Source organism: Tachypleus tridentatus, chromosome 12, assembly GCF_004210375.1.
Source record: "Tachypleus tridentatus isolate NWPU-2018 chromosome 12, ASM421037v1, whole genome shotgun sequence".
In the NCBI taxonomy this organism is placed as follows: Eukaryota; Metazoa; Arthropoda; class Merostomata; order Xiphosura; family Limulidae; genus Tachypleus; species Tachypleus tridentatus.
This window is the reverse complement of record NC_134836.1, coordinates 37,460,283-37,483,167: the sequence shown is the minus strand read 5'-3', so window position 1 is coordinate 37,483,167 and position 22,885 is coordinate 37,460,283. Positions and strand designations below refer to the sequence as shown.

The window sequence follows — 22,885 nt, the reverse complement described above, 5'->3', positions numbered from 1 at the left end:
CAACAACAATCGCTGTTAACGATATGTTCGGCCGTAAACCTAGTAATATTTAATGAGGTTTTCCAGCTTGAAGATTAAAGCTAGTCCTAAATCCATACACTGACCTAAAATGCAATAAAGAGTGGAAGCCACTAATAAATGAAATAATTTTCTGATTATTAGTGATAGAAACTTCTAATGTGGACATGGAAACTTATTATTATACACGAGTAAAGCGGTTACTTAAGGACGCTAAAGATACTATATCCTATTGTTATAACATTATCTGTGGTGATAAAGTATGGGCCTAATATTCTCATCTCGCTGCGTGTAAAATGATAAAAACTTGCTAACTTATGAATATATGCTCTTACTTTCATATTAGCATAGATTATTTTGGGATCAATCTCCAAAGCTGACTGCAGGTCTTCTTTCAAATTATGCATCCCAGTTTGAGTGTCAATTGTTGTTCTTTGATAGATTGTTCAGGCAGAGTATTCATGATGAAACTTTGTAAAATGGACGGCAACTGCCTGTCGGACGACGTTTTGAAAGTCTCCCGCTTTTGTCTTCAGGTCAGTGTGTGTGTAGGTGTTGTCGGTCTTTTATAATGTCCTGGTGGATTGTGGAAAGCGTGTTATGATTGGCTTGATTATCACCTTTTCTGATTGGATTTCCTTAGATTCAACCATCGTTACTCACCTCTTCTCTAGCCAAGCGCGTAAGGCGTGCGATTAGCGTCGCGCTAAACATGCTCGCCCTCCCAGCCGTGGGGCGGTCAATCCCACTATTCGTTGGTAAAAGAGTAGAAGTTGGCGGTTGGTGTATAGCTGCCTTCCCTCTTCAACCAATTGACGGCTAGCAGATACAGGTTGCGAAATTCCAAAACAAACAAACAAACAAACAAACTCTGTTTAGTGAAGGTTTAATAGTGTTAATATAAAATGATTCTTTTATTTTTCTTGTCTTCCAACATTTGTCTGGGTCGATTATTTTAGTTTTATCCCAGTTTATTCAGTGTCCAGTTTGTCGTGGCCTGCTATACAATGGCTGAATTTTGTGTTTTCATGAGTCTTTATGTTCTTTTATTCTTGTCGCGAGTTTTCTTCCCATTTCTCCAATGCACGTATCGTTGCAGGAACATGAAAATTCATAGATGGTGTTTTTGAGATTCTCTTTGGTTGGTCATTGTTTGTTTTTTATCATAATGGACCTCAAGGTATTTTAGGATTTCCATTAGACTTCTATGTTGAATTTTTTGGCTATGCGTTTGAGTTTTTCACTGAAATATTGTAGGTATGGTGGGTAAATGGTGGTACTGGTGATGACTTTCTGATCTCTTCTTTTTGTCGTGGTCTTCTTCTAAGAGGTTTTGATGAAGGAGAAGGTGTAACCATTCTGTTTAAGACTCTCTACGATCTTTTGGCGTTCTGCTTCGAAGGATACCTTCTCGCAAATGTTTTCAGCTCTTTTTTTTAGGCATTGGATTATGCCATGTTTTATCGAGGTTGGATGATAGGACTGGATGTATAGGTATCTGTCCGTGTGGGTGTGTTTTCTGTATACAGTTGTGGTTATTTGTGTTGCTTGTTAGCTGATGTGTATGTCAAGAAACGATAGACAGTTTTGTTCCTCTGTTTCCATAGTGAAGTGGATTCTTTTGTCTACGAAATTGAGATGTTCTAAGAAAGCTGGTAAGTTTTCATGACCGTGGAGCCAAATAACGAAGGTGTCGTTGACATAACGATTGTAGAAACGTGGTTTTGTAGGTGTGAATGAAAGGGCTATTTCTTTAAAGTCTTCCATGAAAATGTTTGCTAGGGTTGTAGAGAGTGATAATCCCATGGCTAGACCATCTGTTTGTTTGTTGAATTCCTCGTTGTATTGGAAATAGGTTGATTGTAGGCAAATGGTTGTTAGTTCCATTATTGCGTCTATTTTCATATGTTCTATGTGGTATAGAGTTGCCATTAAGCAGTCGTTGTCTGGTAATGTGAAGGGTATCTGAGGCTGGAACATTTGTAAATAGGTCTGTTATGTCAAAATTGACCATAATATCCTGGAATTTTATGTGTAGCTTTTTGAGTTGTCCTATGAAATCTGTCGAGTTTTGAATGTGATATTCCGTATTTTCTCGTAGTGGAGATAAGGTAGGTATTATGAAAGTATCCAGTTGATGGCAAGGAGAGTTTTGAGCATTGACAAAAGGGCCTTAGAGGAATATTAGGTTTGTGTACCTTAGGTAGTCCGTAGAACTGAAAAGAAAAATGTTCCTTAGATCTTAAGTCTTTGGCTAGTTTTTCGTTGATTAAGCCTTGTTTCTTTAGTTTGTAGTTTGTTCAGCGTTCAACTGATGAGTCTCTCTGTCTTTTTTGTAGGATCAATGATGATCTTTTTATATTGTGTTTGTTAGTAACTGTTTGATCTTCGTGTCATAATTGTTGACGTCTACAATGAATATACTGTTTCCTTTGTCTGCTGGTAGAATCTACATGTTGTTGTCTCGTTTTAGACGGTTCAGTGCGCTTCATTCGTCTTTAAAGATGTTAGATTTTGGTTTCTCGGCCTTTCAGAGGATGGTGTAAGTTTGATGTCGGAATTGTTCAACCACAGGGATCTGGAGGCTTTGTGCAGCAGATTCCAAAGTTGCAGCTATGTTAACAGCTGGAACTGTATTAGGTTGGATGGCGAAGTGTAAACCTAGGTTAAGGATTTTATTTTCTGTAGCACTTAATACTCGCGAACTGTAATTGTAAACTATGTTTATAAACGTACGATTATCCGTCTTGCTCAGTCTGTTGAATTTTTGAATTTGTTTCTTTTGATATTTTCCAGGTTGGCTGTATAGCGTTTGATGTAGAGGTTGGGAATATCTAGTGCTCTAATTTTTGTGAAGAAAAGTTGTTAAAGCTCAGTATATTGTATTCCAGTAGTCAGTGATGTCGATAAACCCAATTGTTGAGAAATTTATATGCAAAAACGGCTCGTTTGGGTTGAGAAAATATTTTACATAGAAGAGCGAACAACGTTTCGACCTTCTTCGGTCATCGTCAAGTTCACAAAGAAAGAGATAGCTGACCGGAAGCTGACCACATGTTTGAAAGGGGTTGTGTAACGGAGTGTCGGAATGTAGAGGGCGGTATTAGATGTTTGAATATATAATTTATTTATTTTATTATATTAATATAGGTATAAAGGCGTTCCTTTATATTGGTTTATTTTGGGTTTAAGTTGTATAAGTAAGGCTTCTTTAATTTTGCGTTTGTTTATGTTTGTTTCTTTATTTAGTATTTGAGTGTTTTCTATGGTTATGTTGTGTTTATTTGACGTGTGAAGGTGACTTGTTATGCTCTTTGAATCTGGTTTCCATTTTTCTACTTGTTTCTCCAATATAGAAGTCGTGGCAGTTATCACATTGTATTTTGTAAATAATGTTGGTGTGGTGTTTGTCAGTGTAGTTTTTACATAGTATAGACCTCAGTTTTGTGCCTGGTTTTTGAATAAATTTGGTATTAACTGGAATGTCATATTTTGTTACTAATTTTTGCTAAATGTTGGTTATTTGTTTGCTGATGTCAGGAATATATGGTATACAGCAGTATATGGTTTCGTGATTTTTTGATTCGTGAGATATATTTACTTTTGTTGGTTGATTTTGCTTTCTGTCTAGGTGTGTGTGTGTATTATGTTTTCTACGGTTTGTGGAGGAAACTTATTGATGTTGATGAAGTATTGTTTTATTTTGTCTAATTCATCGTTAATTTTATCTGGTGAGCATAGTTTTATGGCTGTGTTTATTTGGTTTCTTAGTATGTTGAGTTTTTGTTTTGTTTCATGTGCTGAGTCCCAAGGAATGTATAGTCCAGTATGGGTGATTTTTCGGTGGATTTCTGTTTTGAATTGTGTGTCGGTTCTTGTAATTTTGAGGTTAAGAAATGATATTTGATTGCTTTCTTCCTGTTCACATGTGAAGTTAATGTTGGGATGTATAGAGTTAATGTGATTGAAAAAATTAAGTATGTGTTCTGTAGATTTGAATCCCGCAACCGTGTCATCTACATATCTGTACCAGTATAGTGGTGGATGTAATGTTGTGTTAATTGCTTTTGTTTCAATTTGTGTCATAAAAATATTGGCTAGAACTGGTGATACTGGGTTGCCCATGCTTAGGCCATTTGTTTGTATATAGTTTTGGTTGTTGAACATGAAGTTTGTCTTTATCGTGGTGAATTATATCAGGGTTGCTAACTGGTTACTGGGAATTTCTATAGTTGGGTTAGGGTCTCGGATATAGAGTTCTAAGGCTATCTTGCAGGCTTCAGTGGTTGGAATTTCTATAAAGAGGGATATAACATCGAAACTGGCCATTAAGGCTTTATGATTAAGTTGATTAAGATTAGACTTGAAATTAAAAGAGTCTTTGATGAATGAGCTGGCTGATGTTACACATTTGGAGAATGCCCATGCTATGTATTTACCAAGATTGTAATTAAACGATTCATATGTGGACATTATTGGTCGTAATGGACAATCTGGTTTATGAGGTTTGGGGATGCGGTATATTTGCGGTGTGCGTGAGTCGGTTTTACGTAGGTAGGAATAAAGTGTTTGTGAAATTGTGTTGGCTTTTTTCATTTGTAGTAGTAATTTGTTCAGTTGCGTCTCGTGTGTCTTTATTGGATTTGTGTGTATTGGTTTAAATTTGTTCGTGTCTGATAGGATGTATTCATTCGTGTCCATTATGACTATAGCGTTACCTTTATCTGCTTTTAGAATTTTTATGTTTTTGTCTTGTTTTAGGTTTTTAATGGAATTAATGTCTCTTTTTGTAAGGTTGTTTTTTAGTTTTCTGTTTTGTGAAATTATGTTGATGGTTTTGTGAGAAGTTACCTCTTTCTTTGTGAACCTGACGATGACCGAAGAAGGTCGAAACGTTGTTCGCTCTTGTATGAATTCCAGTAGTGTTTATTAGATGCTGCTTCTTCCATCTCTGTTCTTCTGTATACAGTCTTAGGAGGTGTCTGCTGGTATTGTCGAGGACCTTTTCATCTTAGTAGTTCTTGTAAAAGATCATAGAGGGTTTTAAACAGAATGGTTAGACCTCTTCCTTCATCAAAAACTCCTTGAAGAAGACCACGAAAAAAAAAAAAGAGACCAGAAAGTTACCACCACAACCACCATTTACCTACCATACCTACAACATTTCAGTGAAAAACTCAAACGCATAGCTAAAAAATTCAACATAAAAGTCCGCCGGAAATCCTACAATACCTTAAGATCCATTTTGTTAAAAAACAAACAGCGACCTACCAAAGAGAATCTCAAAAACATCATCTGTGAAATTTCGTGTTCCTGGAACGATACGTGCATTGGAGAAATGGAAAGAAAACTCGCGACAAGAATAAAAAAACATAAAAACTATAAAAACACAAAATTCAGCGATTGTAGAACAGGCCACGTCAAAGTGGACACAGAATAAACTGGGATAAAATTAAGTAATCGAAACAGACAAATTTTGAAAGACAAGAAAAATCAAATAATTATTTTATATTAGCACTATTAAACCTTCACTAAACAGAGATTCCGGATTAGAGGTGAATAACCTGTAGCTGTCATTGGTTGAATATACAGGAAATCTCTCCTCCAATCACAAACAGTGATAACCCAACCAATCATAACACGCTCTCCACAATCCACCAGGACACTATAACAGACCAACAACACCTACATAGGCAATGAATAAATCCTACCATAATTAAATGGATATCAAACTTCCTGACAGATATAACAGCACAAGTGAAAGTTAATAAAACTATTTCTAAATCATTCAATGTAACTGCAGGAGTGCCCCAAGGATCAGTCCTTTCTCCACTACTATATATTATTTTCGTCAGCAACATACCTTTCCCCAATTTAACATACACGCATAATTCACAATACGCAGACGACATCGCTATCTGGAGCACCTCCAGAAACGCAGTAATAGCCATGTCTCGCGTGCAAGAATCACTGAACAACGTCTCGATCTGGAGTAACAAGTAGAGAGTAGTTTTAAATCCAACCAAAACACAAGCAATCACCTTCTACAGGAAACTAAAAAAACAAAGAAAAAATCTAGAAAAAATAAAATTATCACTTGTAAATACGCCCATTAACATGAGCAAAACATCACATTCCTTGGCATCACTTTCGACACAAAACTAACATGGAAAAAACATGTCAACAACGTACACTCATCAATTAGAAAACGTATTTCACACTTAATGACTCTAATCAGCAAACACTCAAAATGCTCACCAAAAACCATTATCCAAATATACAAGGCTTACATCCGTCCACTAATAGAGTATCGATGTCAAGTCACATATAATATGTCAAATAACACACTCCAGAAAATCCAAGTTCAACAAACTAAAATACTAAGATCTGCATTCAGTCTACCGTCATTCACTCCAGTAAATTATATACATCAAATCAGTAACGTACCAACACTAAGAAATAGACTAACAAAAATATCACACAAATACTATTTAAAAGCAGAACACAGAAACAAACTAACTGCATCACTCTATAAACTAACTAGTGCACCAACCAAATTTATTTCACCATACAAGATATTTCAAGAATCACAAATCACACAACAAAGCACTTAAAGAACAAAATTCATGTATTTTTCTTTTTCAGGTTTCGGGCACAGGACAGGTAAAACTTTCGGCGCCTGTCCTGTGAAAGTGGGTTTTTCTCTGGGAGCTCCTGTTCACCCCCACAGCAAAAACTTAGGCATTGGATCTTTAGATCCCAGCCAAGGAAACTTTATTGCCATGCCCTAAATCGGTTCGTTTAGGTTTATGTTCACATTTATTATGACATCTGCCTTTCGGGACGGGATCTGGCCGTTTTCTCCGGTGCTACCTATGCCTCGTTCACGAATAATATTAAACTTTACTCCTTCACCCATAAAAGAGTTTAAAAATTATAAAAAAAGCTAAATTCAATAACCTTCCACGAAAGGGGACAAAGAGGAACCACAACGTTCCTGAACACCCCAGTTCGAGAGAGAATTCTTCTGATTTCTCTCTCTCTGAACTAAACCCCTGCCACGTTTGTTTGCGTTTGCACAGGCAATGGACTTTAACACCAGAAATTCACGCACTAATAATCAAACGCAGGCAGTTAAGACGAACACACTTTGCAACACGCGACCCGGCCATCAAAACACAGATCAACAGAACAAATGCAAAAATTAAATAACAAATTAAAATAGCAAAAGAAATAAGTTGGCATAACTTTTGTAAAAACTTAGAAAATACAAGAACAACCCAAAAGAATTTTGAAAAAAAGTAAGAGTATTTTCTCGGAGAAAAACGCAAATTACTTACTATAGCACATCAAACACAACAACACAATCGCATGGACAGACTCGGAGAAAGCGGACCTATTAGTCGACTACTACAAATCCTTCTTCAGTGACCTAAACTCTGCCGACTTTGACACATAACACCAGCAACATGTTAACAACTACATACATACAAATCAATCATTTTTAACAACACAATTTCCCGGTGAGACTCTACAAAAATATTCAAGTTCAATCAATACAAAAATCACCATCACAGAACTCAAAATTAACATTAAAAACTTGAAAAACACTTCACCCGGACATGACAAATACCAAATATTATTCTAAAAAAAGGATCTAGTCTCCTATTACAACATCTCACAAACATCATGAATCTCTCACTAACAACAGGTTATTACCCCGACACATGGAAAAAAGCCATTATCACTACAATACTAAAGAAACAAACAGACAAGGCTAATCCTGATAACTTCCGACCCATCAATCTGTTAAGTTGTCTTGGCAAACTGATGGGGAAAATCATTTCAGATCGACTCCTTCATTTCTGTGAAATAAATAACATCCTACCCAAATCTCAGAATACTTCTAGGAAAAACAGACAAAGAATAGATCACCTCACACGACGACTCACTGAATCAGTTTACAAAGCATTCAATAACACTCAGGTAACCATAGGTGTATTTTTAGGTGTTAAAAAAGCATTTAACAGTATTTGTCACAACGTCATTAAGTATAAACTAATTCATCTGAAAATAAATCACACTGTTATTAAATGGACATCAAACTTCTTAACAGATAGAACAACCCAAGTAAAAGTCAATACAACCTTATCAAAATCTTTCAATATAACTGCAGGAGTGTCCCAATGATCCGTCCTGTCGCCACTCCTGTACATTATTTTTGTCAGTGATGTACCTTTTCCCAGTTTAACGTACACTTACAGTTCACAATACGCAAACGACATTGCTATCTGGAGTATCTTTAGAAACCCACTACTGGCTATGTCTCACGTTCAAGAAACACTAAATAATGTCACGAGCTGAAGCAACAGGTGGAGAGAAGCTTTAAATCCAACAAAAACGCAAGCAATCACTTTTTATAGGAAATTAAAAAGACACAGAAAAACTCTGGAAAAGTAAACATCACACTTGGCAATACGCCTATCATCATAAACAAGCACATCACATTCCTTGGCATCACTTTCGACTCCAGATTAACATGGAAAAAAACATGTTAACAACATACACTCATCCATCAAAAAACGCATTTCACATTTAATGACCATAACTAGCAAACATTCAAACTGCTCACCAGAGACTATCATCCAAATAAACAAGGCTTACATCCGTCCTTTAATAGAATACTGATGTCAAGTTACATATAATATGTCTAACAACACACTCCATAAAATTCAAGTACAACAATGTAAAATACTAAGAGCAGCATACAGACTACCATCATACACACCCGTAAACTATATACACCAAATCAGTAACTTACCAACTCTTAGAAACAGACTAACAGAAATGTCATACAAATATTATTTAAAAGCAGAACATAGAAATCAACTAACTGCATCATTATGTAAATTAGTCAGTGTATCTACAAAATACATTTCACCATATAACATATTTCAACAATCACAACTTACTCAACAAGAAACGTAATTACAGAGAAGGTGGATTCATGTTAATGTTTGTTTCATTTTTAGATTCGTGCACAGGACAGGTAAAACTTTCAGTGCCTGTCCAGTGAAAGTGGGTTTTCTCGGGGCACTCGCCTGGCTCACTTCTTTGTTTCTCTCTTTCTCAACCATTAATTTTATAATGCCCCAGGGCACTTCACCACCTTAAACAAGTAAAAATTAAATACAGGCAAAGTTTCAAGTACAGTTAAATACTCTGTCACGTGAGGGGACAAAGAGGAACCACAACGTTCCTGACCACCCCAGTTGGGGAAGGAATTCTCTTTCCTCTCTATAAACTAAACCCCTGCCAAGTTCGTTTGCGTTTGCACAGGCAATGTTAACTCAAGTTAAATAATCTTTCACGAAAGGTGATGAAGAGGAACCACAAAGTTCCTGACCACCCCTATTGGGGAGAGAATTCTTCAGACTTCTCTCTCTCTCTAAACTGAACCCTTGCCAAGTTCGTTTGCGTTAGCGTACAGGCAATGTTGATAGAATCGAACGTTATGTTTGCAATCCATTTATTTTGAAGCTATGGCGATTTCTAGAAGGCCTAAATGAGAAACGTATAAATTGCTATGACAAGACGAGCGGAAACAGAATAAGAGTAAAAACACGAGAAAAATAAGTTCAGTCAGAAAAAGTATGAAAAAGTTAACCGTCATTGGAATGAAAAGCCTAACAGTTGGTATATATATATATATATATATATTAGAGAGAAATCAGCAATTGAGAAGAGATAAAGAGAATAATCTAGAAAACTGTATAGTGTTTGAGCTACAACTGTGACCTCCATAGCGTAAATAATATTTGAACATACGTTTAGCCTGTTCAGAATATAAATGTTATTTTAAAAACAAGTGGAGTGCATGCTGTTTGTTTATCATCGAATATATCGTTAACAAGTCACAGACACCTAGTATAGTAGAATTCTTAGCCTAAATTACCCATAAATTTACATTACTACGTATATATACTACTTAAAAAACAAGTATCTTACCTCATAGCCTCCCAAGTAGTTTGTTTGTTTGTTTTGGAATTTCGCACAAAGCTACTCGAGGGCTATCTGTGCTAGCCGTCCCTAATTTAGCAGTGTAAGACTAGAGGGAAGGCAGCTAGTCATCACCACCCACCGCCAACTCTTGGGCTACTCTTTTACCAACGAAAAGTGGGATTGACCGTCACTTTATTATCGCCCCCACGGCTGGGAGGGCGAGCATGTTTGGCGCGACTCGGGCGTGAACCCGCGACCCTCAGATTACGAAGCGCACGCCTTAACGCGCTAGGCCATGCCGAGCCTCCCAAGTAGTACAGACTTACAACGCTAGAAAACGGGTTTCGATACCCATGGTGGCAAAAGCAAACAAACAAAAAACTGACAGAATAACAAACGTTTCCTGTCTATGGTCACGATGTAAAACTCTTTTGTATGCATAACGTGTCTATTTATAAAATAAAATAAACTACGTGGGATACAATAATAATTATCTTTAAACTACAAAAACTTCCATTTGTTTCAGTCTGGTTCGGTTGCCTCACTATGCCTCAACCGGGGTGGGTGGGTGGAGGAATGAGAGGGTTTACTTAGTGGTATCCCCCAAACTTTGTGTAGTTAGTTATATATAGGTGTTCACACCCTCCACACCACCTATCGATATTTGTTGCTCGTTACAATATATACTTTATATTTTTCCACTGTACATTACCTTAAAGTTGTACGCAGCTTGTTATATACCAACATATTGAGTAAAAACATATTAATATTTCTCTTCATGTTTACAGATATTTCCATCATCCTTCTTAACCCGAAAATCTCATGATCAAAAAATTGTATAAGCTGTTGAATCATCTTGTTGAATAAGTTTTTATCTGTCATTTTATCAATTAAATTTCGATTGGAAAAAATAAAGATGTTTTTTTTATTTATTTTAGGATTATTCCTGAATCACCGAGATGGCTTCTTACCCACGACAGAGATGAAGAAGCAAAAATCATCTTGACAAAAGCTTCAAGAAAAAACGGCTTTCACAAACCCATCGAAGAGTCTGTGAACAAATTGAAAGACTTTATAACAAAGGTAAAGTTTTAGCGCTGAATATTTAGAAATTTATTTGTACACATAATATTTTTAAATACAGATTGTCTACCCATTATCTCCCTAAAGCATTCAGTGGCACAGCGATAAGTCTGCGGACTCTCACCGCTAGAAACCGAGTTTCGATACACGTGATGGGCAGAGCACAGACAACCCATTGTGTAGCTTTGTGTTTAATTCCAGACAAACAATCTCACTCGAATATCTCAACTAATTAAAACACCGTATCCCAAGGCATTGTTCACAAAGCTAACCATTTTCAGTAATAGAGAAAAAGATATTTTTAAAAGGTATGAATTATTTGACGATGTTAATCATTTACAAAACTTTGTAATATTTTAACAACGAAATCTGCCAGAAACTCATGTTTCTAATGTTACAATATAGAGAGATGCTTGTTATGACTTTACGGTTTGTTTTGAACTTCGCGTATAGCTACACGAGGGCTATCTGCGCTAACGTCCCTAATTTAGCAGTGTAAAACTAGAGGGAAGGCAGCTAGTCATTACTATTCACCGCTAACTCTTGGGCTATTCTTTTACCAACGAATAGTGGGATTGACCGTCACATTATAACGCCCCCATTGCTGAAAGGGCGATCATGTGTGGTAAGACGAGGATTCAAACCCGCGACCCTCAGATTACGAGTTGAGTGCCTTAACCACCTGGTCATGCCGGGCCATTATGACTTTATATTATTCATCATATAATTAAAATACAACCATTTTAGTGTGTTAGATTCACGATAATTTGAATTTGTCTGAGCTCTTCAAAAATATCGTAGATTTTACATCTTGGGTTATTAAAAAACCCTTCACTGTCTGGTTAACATATTTTGTTTATTTAACGTAGTTCTTTTTCAACATTTTGGTAAAACTTTGGAGAGAGGGATTCATTAAATTTGTGAACAAATTCCAAACAAGTATGTGTATCGAAATCCTACTGTACACGAGGAAGGAATTAATATAAATATGGTTTCCTTATTTGAAAAATCACTGTTAATTAACAAGCAATATACTAGGACGCAACATTTATTCTTTGTACTCTGGATCCCAGAACCAAAATTTTTTTCTTTAAAAAAAAGACATAATCTTTTTGGTTTTGTATTAGACAGCATGTCGGTGAGAAACCATCAAAGACAGCCAGTCTAAAATATTAAATATTCTTACTATTTTATGTGAAAGAAGTTATACCGGTTATCTTGTTGTTAAATGATAATAATAAGACAAAAAGTAGAACTTCATCTGATATATATTTTTACCCAGAACTCATATCATCTTTTTATTTATTTTTACGGTATTTTATTCTTGTGTTACATGAAATTGCGTAATTGGAATTGAGATGTTGTTGTTGTTGGTTTTTTTGCTATTTGCGTGGTAATTTCTGCGCTCGTGGGAAAAAACCAGAAAGATCAAAGACTGTCAGGGCTCAGGTGTAGCTGTACTTAATTTTGAATTACTGGTCAAAAGAAAAAACAGATAGCTAACAGCACCTACCGGTACAAGGGCTTTGTTCAGCTCTGTTAACCGAATAACGGGATTGACTGTTACTTTCATAATATGCGCACAGCTGAAAATGTAAGAAATGTTAGGAGTCATCCGACCTCGAATCTCGGACACTCCGATCCGCAGTCTGACGAGCTAAGAGATAACATATCTCTGTAAAAATACACGGTTATAAAATAATATATTTCCTCATCTCATTACTTCAATACAGATTTCGTTAAATGAAAAAAAGTATAAGCGATAATAGAATCTTGCAGGTCATGTAACTTCTCGAAATTAAATACACTAAATATAAAGTTTAGTCCTAGTATTGCTGAACAAGTTTTTACATTTGCATGCGTCCTCTATCTTTTGTTTGGCATTTCTCTAAGAATTTGCGTATTTTTTACTAGTTTGAAAAACAATAAAATTATATCAATACTTATACTTGATAACAACTGAAGTGCACTTTTGTGTATAGAGATTTTGGAATTTTTGTGATTAAAACTTTTGAATCAAAAGATAAAAAGTACAAGCACGACTCTTACATTTTTTTTACAATCATTTATTTTATAAATAATATTTCACATTTGACTTTCTTTTTTAGGATCTCGTAGAAAGTAAAGCCAAACAAAAAGCTACTCTTCTTGACCTGTTTAAGACTCCAAACATGAGGAAGAAAACGATAAATGTTTGTTTTAACTGGTAAAATATATTCAAATATGTTTTAGAATTTTACGTTTAATTTTCAATTTGACATAATTTCATTAAACTTGAACCATTTCTTTTAACTGTGAAAGTTAAAATATAAACTTGAAGTTGTTAAATATAGCTCTTAAGAATATTCTCGATTACAATTAATACTTGAATCCGACGGTTCTTGGTGAAACTCCATAAACACAGAATTGAGAAAAACAAAGACAGCTGTACATTTAACGAGTATGTCATTTATTTTGCCAGTAAAGATTTCATCAGCATGGACCGAACTAGCTTGCAAACTAAATATATATACTTAACAAAAGAATGGGAAATGACATTGATACTCACCCTGAGGAGCTAATAAAAATAAGACACATCGTATGAAATATTGATAAGGCAAATTTTGTAATTTTTCTAAATCTACAAAACAAACCTCTGTGGTTTAATATGGAATATGGCAAAAATGGTAATATTAATTTCATACCTAAATATTGACATAGATAACTGCATACATTTCTTCAACCTTTTCAGAAAACAGGCATACAGTGGCACAATCGTAAATGCTTCATCAAGACAACGAGTGTCTCACAAACCTGTCGTTTATTACAATATGTTGCATGGACTTATCACTGCCCTTGTCATCCAAATATTATGAACACGAATTAAATACAAAAAAAAAACACATTGTTGTCAGTAATGGTTTTACAACCAAGTTAATTTACACACTGTTGTTTAAACAGTTAAAGGCCATTAACCTAAAACAGTATACTACCACATTGAAACAAATTGTGTGAGACAAGCTTCTCTGGGAAACCTTCTTACAAAATGTACAACGCATTGAACCTACAGACCGGCCTTCTACTGTACAAGCAACCTGGGCAAAATTTTGTGTAATAATAAAGACAAAGTCGAGATCTACAGTCACAGTGATGTTAATCGATTACCCTATCAAAACTTCAATAATATAAAGATAGGTAATATCTCATAAAAACAGGAGTTAATAAACATTCAAGAAATCGGAAACAACGAACTCAACTCTTATAACACACCTTACGGAAGCTAAACATCAATTTTAACAGGAATTTCAAAAAAAAAGATATAAAATTTTTTCATGCCTATAATAATGACCAAAAATAATCCAGAAAGTTTATAAATAAACAGAAATGTGGAAACGAATCCAGACAAAGCTCTTAACGACCAAATCAACTTATGTTCCTCAGAGTGAGTTGCAAGGTTATTGCAACTTCTTCCTTCCTTAAGTATAAATATATATATGTATATATTAGAACCATAAAATTTTCAAGCCATATTTTTTTTTATTTTTAAATACGCTGCACATTTAAAAAAAAATGATCCTAGGGTACAAGTTACAACGTTGGATTATAAAATGTATCCTAGGTTTTGGAGGTGACTATAGTGGTGTAGAACCCACATCGCGGTGGGGATACACCATTTATCACTCCTAACCTGTAATTCGCTTGTCTCACATAAGAAAACTAGAAACGAGGAAAGCGAGATGTGGGTGCTTAAGTCCATAACGTTTCACATCTATATCACCCTTCACTGCCTGCAGAGAGTTGTGGAAAGGTGACTGCTCTCCCAAACTATAATAACAAAAAGATAATCATGAGAAGGTGAAAAATAATAAATAAAATGAAACTAGGATACTACCATTTGGGGGTAAGTAAGATAAAACTTACCTCTTGAAGTTAGCACTCCTGCTCCAAATATGGCAGAGGCACTAATTAACATGATATCAGCAAAATGATAGTTTACTGTGAATGTCGTGCTTTTATATGCGGCTTAAGGTATACATTCGCATAAAGTAGTGCCAAGTTCTTAGATGATCTCATTTCTAAATAAAAATGTTTAGTAATTTTAATATAATTTCACTGATTTTATTTTCTTTGTATTTGTTTAACATATTTTTTGCATTTACTACACAATAATTTAATAATTTTATCTAAAATTTCTTTATTAAATCCATTAACTATATATTTGTTTACAAGCTAGTTCAGCCTATGCCTGATGAAACCTTTACTGGCAGAACGTGGTCATAATAAATTAGATATTTGTTAAATGTACGATTGTCTTTATGTTTCTCAATTATTCATTCTCGGTTAGTTAACTCATGATATATTAAACCAGCTGAATTTTAAATTTACATTTTCAAAACTAATTTATTTCTTTATAAACTTTCCTATGTTTGTTTAAAGATTCACTTTTGACTGATCAAATTCTAAAAAAAAAAAACCATTTAAATTAAACATATGTTTGAATATAATTAACTTGAAACTTTATTCAAGCTTGATTTAAAAAACGCCAAAATCTATCCTCTTGGAAATCATATAATTTGTCATCCGAACCCTTCAATGACGGTTGCTCTTAAACGAAAAGTATATTCAAATAAAATCAGATACTAATGACATCACGGTGAAAATTAATTATTAAAAATTACAAGTTTTATTCTTTATCGAATTTTTAATTGCTATTTAACACGTTTTATTCCTTGTATATTTTTGGTTGCCATCTAATACGTTTTATTCTTTGTAGAGCGTTTGGTTGTAATGTATTTCGTTTTATTTATACCTCAACAATTCTTCTCTGATTTTAACAATATCCTTGAAAAGCCCATAACTAGTTTTCCAGTTTAAATGAAATTCTCAAATAACTGTATAATTAATCATGAAAAGTGATGCACAATTCTTTTAAGACATTAAACCATCAATCACTATGTGATAGCTAAATCTTAAAAGAACTCATCTTATTACACAGTTTAAAAGTTTAGAAGGTCACAAAAATCACATCTTTGATCCCTCCTTCTTCGTGTTTCCTTTCTTTCAATACTAAGTAGTAAGAAGATGGTCGTTAATTTGATTACACGAGACTGCATTCTAATGTACAACATGTACGTTTCCCCTCTAACTTCATGTAGGTTTGTCAACTCCTTCGTGTTTTACGGACTGTCCCTGAACACAGAAGACTTAGGAGGGAATCTTTACATCAATTTCTCCATAGCTGGAGCGGTGGAGTTTCCAGCTTATTTGTGTACTATTGTTGCAATTAAAAGATTAGGAAGAAGAATTCCTCTTATGTCCACCATGGTGGCTGGAGGAATAGCATGCGCCTTAACAACACTGTTTCCTGGTAAGAACATACATTTCTCAAGAGGAAAGTTTGTTAACACTAGTTACTAATAACAAAATTGCGTTAGACCTCTCTAGAAAGCTACAGAAGAGAAATATTGTACAGAATTTCAAAGACTAAATGGATGTAAATATGGAAGGTGTCTCAAAATTGTATTAACAAATTAATTATTTTTTTTTTTAGATTTGAATGTGATGAAACACTTGTTAAGCCGTTTTATAATATTACATACTTGTTTCAAAGTACTTTCGCGTGTCTGATGCAAGTGTATATTCCACATATTCAAGATCTCTGTGTGTGAAACATAAGTACATTCCATGTGACATCGAGAAACCTTTCATTTAGAGAAACTGAAATTAATTCTGACTTACATCTATCATATCTTTACTCCTTGCGCATTAATAACTCTCATTTGCCACGTTCTTTTCGTGGGATTTGTGGAGTTGGATTTGGCCTAGTGATTAGCAAGATTTGCTGCAGATCGTTTAGTCAATATTTCTCACACGATACTGTTAAAAACGCTTAGCGTTTTCAGTCGTAGGTGTGTTATAAGAGTAACAGTTCATTATGTTATCTGGTTCAAAGTTCTTAAAGTGACAGGTGTGCCACCTGGTTTCCTCCTCTTACGTTCAGACTTTTCTGAAGTATATACGCAAAAGACGTCATTCGAGTTGAAAATATCAAAACCATAGGATATGATGCTACTTGGTTCTATTTCTTTTTTTTATTATTTTACGCAACACAAAAACAAAAAAACGGTATAAGGGTTTGGTTTCTTTGGTTTGTTTTGTATTTCGCGTAAAGCTACACCAGAGTTATCTGCGCTAGCCGTTCCTAATTTAGCAGTGTAAGACTAGATGGAAGGCAGCTAGTCATCAACACCCATAGCCAACTCTTGGGCTACTCTTTTACCTAGGAATAATAACGCCCCCACGGCTGAAAGGGCGAGCGTGTTTGGTTTGACGGTATAAGGGAAGAAACATAAAATTAGTCTTTGAGATAACAAAGCTAAATTTACTTTAGAAGTGTTATTTAAACTTGGTAATAAATTTATATTTTCACTGAAAATAAAGCTCAAAGTCAAGTGCTTACTTTGGTTATTTTTATTTTCTTTGTTTTTATTTCTAAATAATACATTTTTAGCAAGTTATCTTTAATACGTTACTCATATAATTAAATACTTTCGTCTGTAAATATCTTAAAAGATGGTTAAAAGTTTTCAAACCTATATAAACCAAGATGTATCACTAAAAACAAAAAAGTTTTAATTTCCAAACTGAAATTGTTTAATAAGTTACAAGTTAGAAAAAAAATATTCTAATACATTTTCTACCTGAAAACGAAACATACAAAAGATAGAGATGTTTCATTATCTAGTTAACTTCTTAAGAATTTAGAAGACGTTCTAGATCTTTCAATGGCCACACATTTATCTACTTGCTGAAACCATTCCAGATTGCTATTTTCGTTACGTTTTTTACCAAAGAAACAAAACCCTTAACACAACTAGGTTTCATCAAATATTAAAGATTGTTTTTCAAACTGTTGTTTTCGTCTAGAACACTTGTGGGCTCGCGTGACTTTGACGATGTTTGGAAAATTCTGCATCACGTGCTCATACGTCATTATCTACGTATTTAGTGCAGAAATTTATCCTACAGTTGTGAGAAACGTTGGAGTTGGGTGCAGTTCAACTTGTGCTAGGATTGGAGCAATTGTTGCACCTTTTATGAAAGAAGTAGTGAGTAAATAACCATTTTAATTTCAGCTAATTACCTGACTATTTACGTTGATAATAGCTACTAGATTTGTTAATCATAAAAATCTTCCAAAATATTTGCGTCGAAAAATGCAAGTATTTCCAACCACGAAGGCTTAGATTCAAAACTTTTACACAATAAATGCTAATGTTTTTAGCGTATCCAGTCTTCAACACATGTCTCGAAGCATGTTTAAACAATAAACGTCAAGTCTCTACGAGTTAACTCGAAACTTAACCTTCTTTTATTTATACAATAAACATTCAAATCATATGAAGAAACACAACATTTTCTAGAATCTTAAACAGCAAATATTAAAATATATAACTTTATTTAGCCAATACATATGTTCTCGTTAAAAATCTAACTAGAAATATCTTTAAAAATTCCGTTATCAGCGTTAAAACCTATAAAAAATATTAATAATGTTCTAACTACAATTCTCCCACTAGTACAGCGGTAAGTCTACCAATTTACAACCCTAAAATCAAGGATTCGATCCCCTCGATGGACTCTGCAGATAACCCGATGTGGCTTTGCTATAAGAAAACACACACACTCTAACTACATTAGCTATTAAGCCACATTTACGTACTAATTAAGACATTTAGAAAAGATTTGAAATTCATCTCTGTTGGTTCACTAGTTAGGATATTATGAGCTAACATTTTTGAGGTCTTAAAGGTAAAGATATAATTTGAAGAAATACCACAACGTCTGTAAGTAAAGGGATTTTTTATTTTTACCTCGTTTTTAATATTTGTTATAAAACCTTGTTTCTTACCTGATGAATCAGCTAAAATACCTCCATTTTTTTCACAATTTATTTTAGTCCCAAAACTTAACTACAAGCATAAAGGTATTTTACAACAAGTATTAATATAAAAAACTAAAAAAATACTGAAGTATTTTAATAATATGCAAAAAATATTATATAATGTAAAAGAAACATGTTGTATGATTACAAATATAAAGTGGGTAAAATGCAACTCGGAAAAGTAAGCATTTCTGTTTCCTGTGTAATACGACTATAAATTTCCAGAATAGAAGTTTTCTTTTTTTAATTTTTTCAAAATACTTTAAATAAAGATTTTTTAAGACAACTAATATATTTTTACAGATATTTTTTATCAAAATGTTCTATTGTTTATTATGTAACCTTAACTGACGGATGTGAATTGATTGTAAACTTTTTTCGTAACAAATTACGTTATATTTCGGTTTACTGTTCCAAGACTTAATAAACTCGTTTTCTGTTTTTGTGATAGGGTGCAGTCAGCCATCCAAGTGTTCCATTTGGCATTTTCGGGGGATTTTCGGTCGCAGCAGGACTTTTATGCTTGCTGCTTCCAGAAACTAACGAGAAAACCCTTCCTGATACGCTCCAGCAAGGAGAAGAGTTTGAAAAATGATTCAGCGGTCCAAACCGCTTACGAAGTGTGTATTGTCTTTTATGTTTCTTTAAGCCTGATTCGAGAGAATGATAACGTTACGTACCGATTGACATTGAATATTTGTAAAGACATTGGTCTTAAAATGTTATTTTCAACTTTTTCATTTTGCAACTGCATGTGAAACATAATAAATCGCCCAAAATATGATAAGAGATTGAATAGAAGAACATTAAAAACATTGTCGTCTGGGGATTGGTGTTGCAAATATACTAGGACAGCACATTGTAATCTGTCTTAGTGTCACAAAAATATCCGTAGCATATACACACTTATCTGGCTCGGTGTTACAAAACAAATACCATTATCTCACGCTTTAACCTAGTGCAGTCTCATACATGGTAACTGTAACACATAGCCTACCTGACTCGGTGTTACAAATAATACTTGTATAACACTTTAACGTATTGTAATGTCGTATGTAGTAACTGTTCTGTAACCTAACTCGATATTACCAGAAACGCTTCCCATACTCTGGCCTAGTTCATATACTAGTACCGAGCTATTCGATTGGTACCATTTGCCTTTAAAATCGAAAATTCCCTTTAGCCCAAACTGTGTTTAAAACAGAGCTTACGATGAAAAGACTTTTCAAGGTCTCAATTCAATGGCTCAGGGTACATCAGTATACACACCAATCTAGCTCAGTGTCGTATCACACATTGATCTTGCTTGGTATCGTATATGATACCTGTATCACATCTTAATTTAGCTCAGTGTTACAAGCATGTCCACTGTATAAAACACCCACACAACACTACCATAGTTCAGTGTCTCAAAGAACACTTGTACGATATATTTTAACCTAATTCGAACGTCTAATCGAGATAAAGAAACTGTTTTCCCGCTTAAAATAGATTATGAATGTACCTCGCAAATTTTACAAGCCAGTATAAATATACAAGCATTCATATATAACAACTTAGTTTTACCTGTTGGCAACAAAATATTCGACTAGTTTCTCTGTCTGGTACAGTTAAACGTATGAATATTAATTTCCAGTTGGATTTCCTAATAAATCGAAGTTAATTACATTTTTATTTAAAATCTATTTAGACTATTATTAAAATATTAACCCAGCATTATAATAAAATTTCAATTATTTTTATTTTTGTAACTAATTTTTATTAGGTTTTGCTTAATAAAAAGAAATCTTATTGAAATTTTTCTTTGTTTTATAGATCGTTTTAAGTTCCCGCCTTTTAGTATTGATAAACTCTCCTATTGACACAGTTTCTTGCGGTAATTTGCGTGCATGAATTTTACGTATTTAGCAAGGATAATTTTAGTAACAAAACATCTTTTATGTTTAAAAGATTATAATATAACTTTAAAATAGGTTGATTTTTGAACTTAAAAATGTCAAAAATTATTTACTGACATGAACATCGAAGTAGCTAATAATAGTAGTAGTTAAATGTCATAATAACAACAAATAAGTTTCAGCGAGCAACCCTCCAATATTCAGTGTCAGGTATTGTTGTATGCTTATAAATAAATCGAACTCAGTAGTCAGCTATATTCTAATCAAAAATGTAGTGAATTTATTTACATTTCTGTCAAGCTTTTGAACATATGTGTGAGGGATTGAATATTTAAACATTTCATATGAAGAAAAAAAAGGACATTGAAAAATTCTTTATATGTTTGCTGTTGAGCTCCAGGCTAGGCTATACCCACTACGGTTATAAAAACTCGGAATGTAATGCTATAAGCTTTCAAACTTATAACTGAGCCACGATATGGGAAAAAACAATTAAAGACAATCCAATAGTCATTGAAATTAATTAATGAAGATATAAAACTAAAACGCTTTTAACTAAGTGCTACCTCCTGATAGACTGGCGGTAAGTCTACGAACGTAAAACGTAAATTTGGAGTTCGATTCTTCTTTAGCGGACACAGCAGGTAGGTTTTGTAATTTTGCTATAAAACAAACTAAATGTTATAAACATAGTTCACTGTAGCAAAAATCAGTGACACCTATATATATATTAAAATTCACAGTAAAGGTTATATATATTTGTATAGAGCTTCAAGAAGTGTGTATAACATTAACTTGAAATTAACCAAGACTTCAGCCTAATGAAAGGTTATATCAAATGTGTATAACATTAACTGAAATTAACCAGACTTCAGCCTAATGAATGGTTATATCGAGTGTGCATAATATTAACTGAAATTAACTAAGACTTCAGCCTGATGAAAGGTTATATCAAGCGTGTATAATATTAACTGAAATTAACCAAGACTACAGCCTAACGAAAGGTTATATTAAATGTGGAACGTTAATTGTAATGTAAAAGTATGAACGCTCTAAGTCCGAATTACATAAATTACGTTATTAGAATATCTTTTAAGTTCTGCCAAGAAAACTAAACTATTTATAGACATAACGTAAACACAGTTTCCTGCTGGTGGTAATGTAACAGTTTCCTGCTGGTGGTAATGTAACAGTTTCCTGCTGGTGGAAATGTAACAGTTTTCTGCTGGTGGTAATGTGTATATATATATTTAGTGATTATAGCCTTAACTTATATTAACGAAATGCTTTGAAAAAATTGTGAATGTTTGGTATCACATCACAGATATTTATATATCTATTTTAATGGCGGAGTAGTATCCTGTAATTGTAAAGCAGTAGTAACGTGGGTAAATAAATATATATATATATGGTAGTTCAGTGTAGTAATGGTCAGATAACCAAACAAATATATAAATAATGGAACAGTAACTCGTCACATCACAATTTACACACCTTAGTATAATAAAGTAATTCAGCTTAGTAGTACCTGGTTCGTTTATTTTTTTTTTATCTTTCTCCAGTTCAATTATATTCAAAAGTTGTCACACGGATCTGAAATCCCTTGAAGTGCCATTCACGAAAACTAACGTTTCTTTCAAGTATGTGTTTCAATTCTTTTATTTTCAGCTCTCTAAAATTCTTCGATAAAATACCCTTACTCACGTTGACGATCCTCCATTGCGGGCATTCTAATATTAGGAAAAAAGCCTTAATGTAAGTTATTGAACAGAAAACGTTATAAAAGTCCAATACGTTTGTATTTCAGTTACCTGTTGGACGTAATAAAATCGAGAACTAAGGGAATGGATCATTGCAATTCAGTAACATTCAAAACTTATTCTGACAACTCTTTTCCTTTCTCAATTCATTTTTTTCTCTGGGGAAAAATTCTGAGCCTGAACACTCAATATAGTAAACT

General features: G+C 33.9%; 1 protein-coding gene across 3 annotated transcripts in view; it reads left to right on the top strand.

The window, feature by feature from the left end:
* Positions 1 to 22,640, top strand: part of LOC143235864 (organic cation transporter protein-like) — an 86,308-nt gene extending 63,668 nt beyond the window's left edge. For 2 of the 3 annotated variants that reach the window (XM_076474108.1, XM_076474106.1), the window contains exons 6-10: positions 10,959 to 11,103; positions 13,212 to 13,309; positions 16,239 to 16,450; positions 18,010 to 18,191; positions 19,479 to 19,806. In XM_076474108.1, coding sequence (XP_076330223.1) covers positions 10,959 to 11,103; positions 13,212 to 13,309; positions 16,239 to 16,450; positions 18,010 to 18,191; positions 19,479 to 19,622 — 781 coding nt within the window. In that variant the 3' untranslated portion in view covers positions 19,623 to 19,806. Of the gene's footprint in view, positions 1 to 10,958; positions 11,104 to 13,211; positions 13,310 to 16,238; positions 16,451 to 18,009; positions 18,192 to 19,478; positions 19,807 to 22,487 lie in introns of those variants that run through there. The other variant, XM_076474107.1, reaches the window with a different exon arrangement.
* Positions 22,641 to 22,885: the final 245 nt, after the last annotated feature.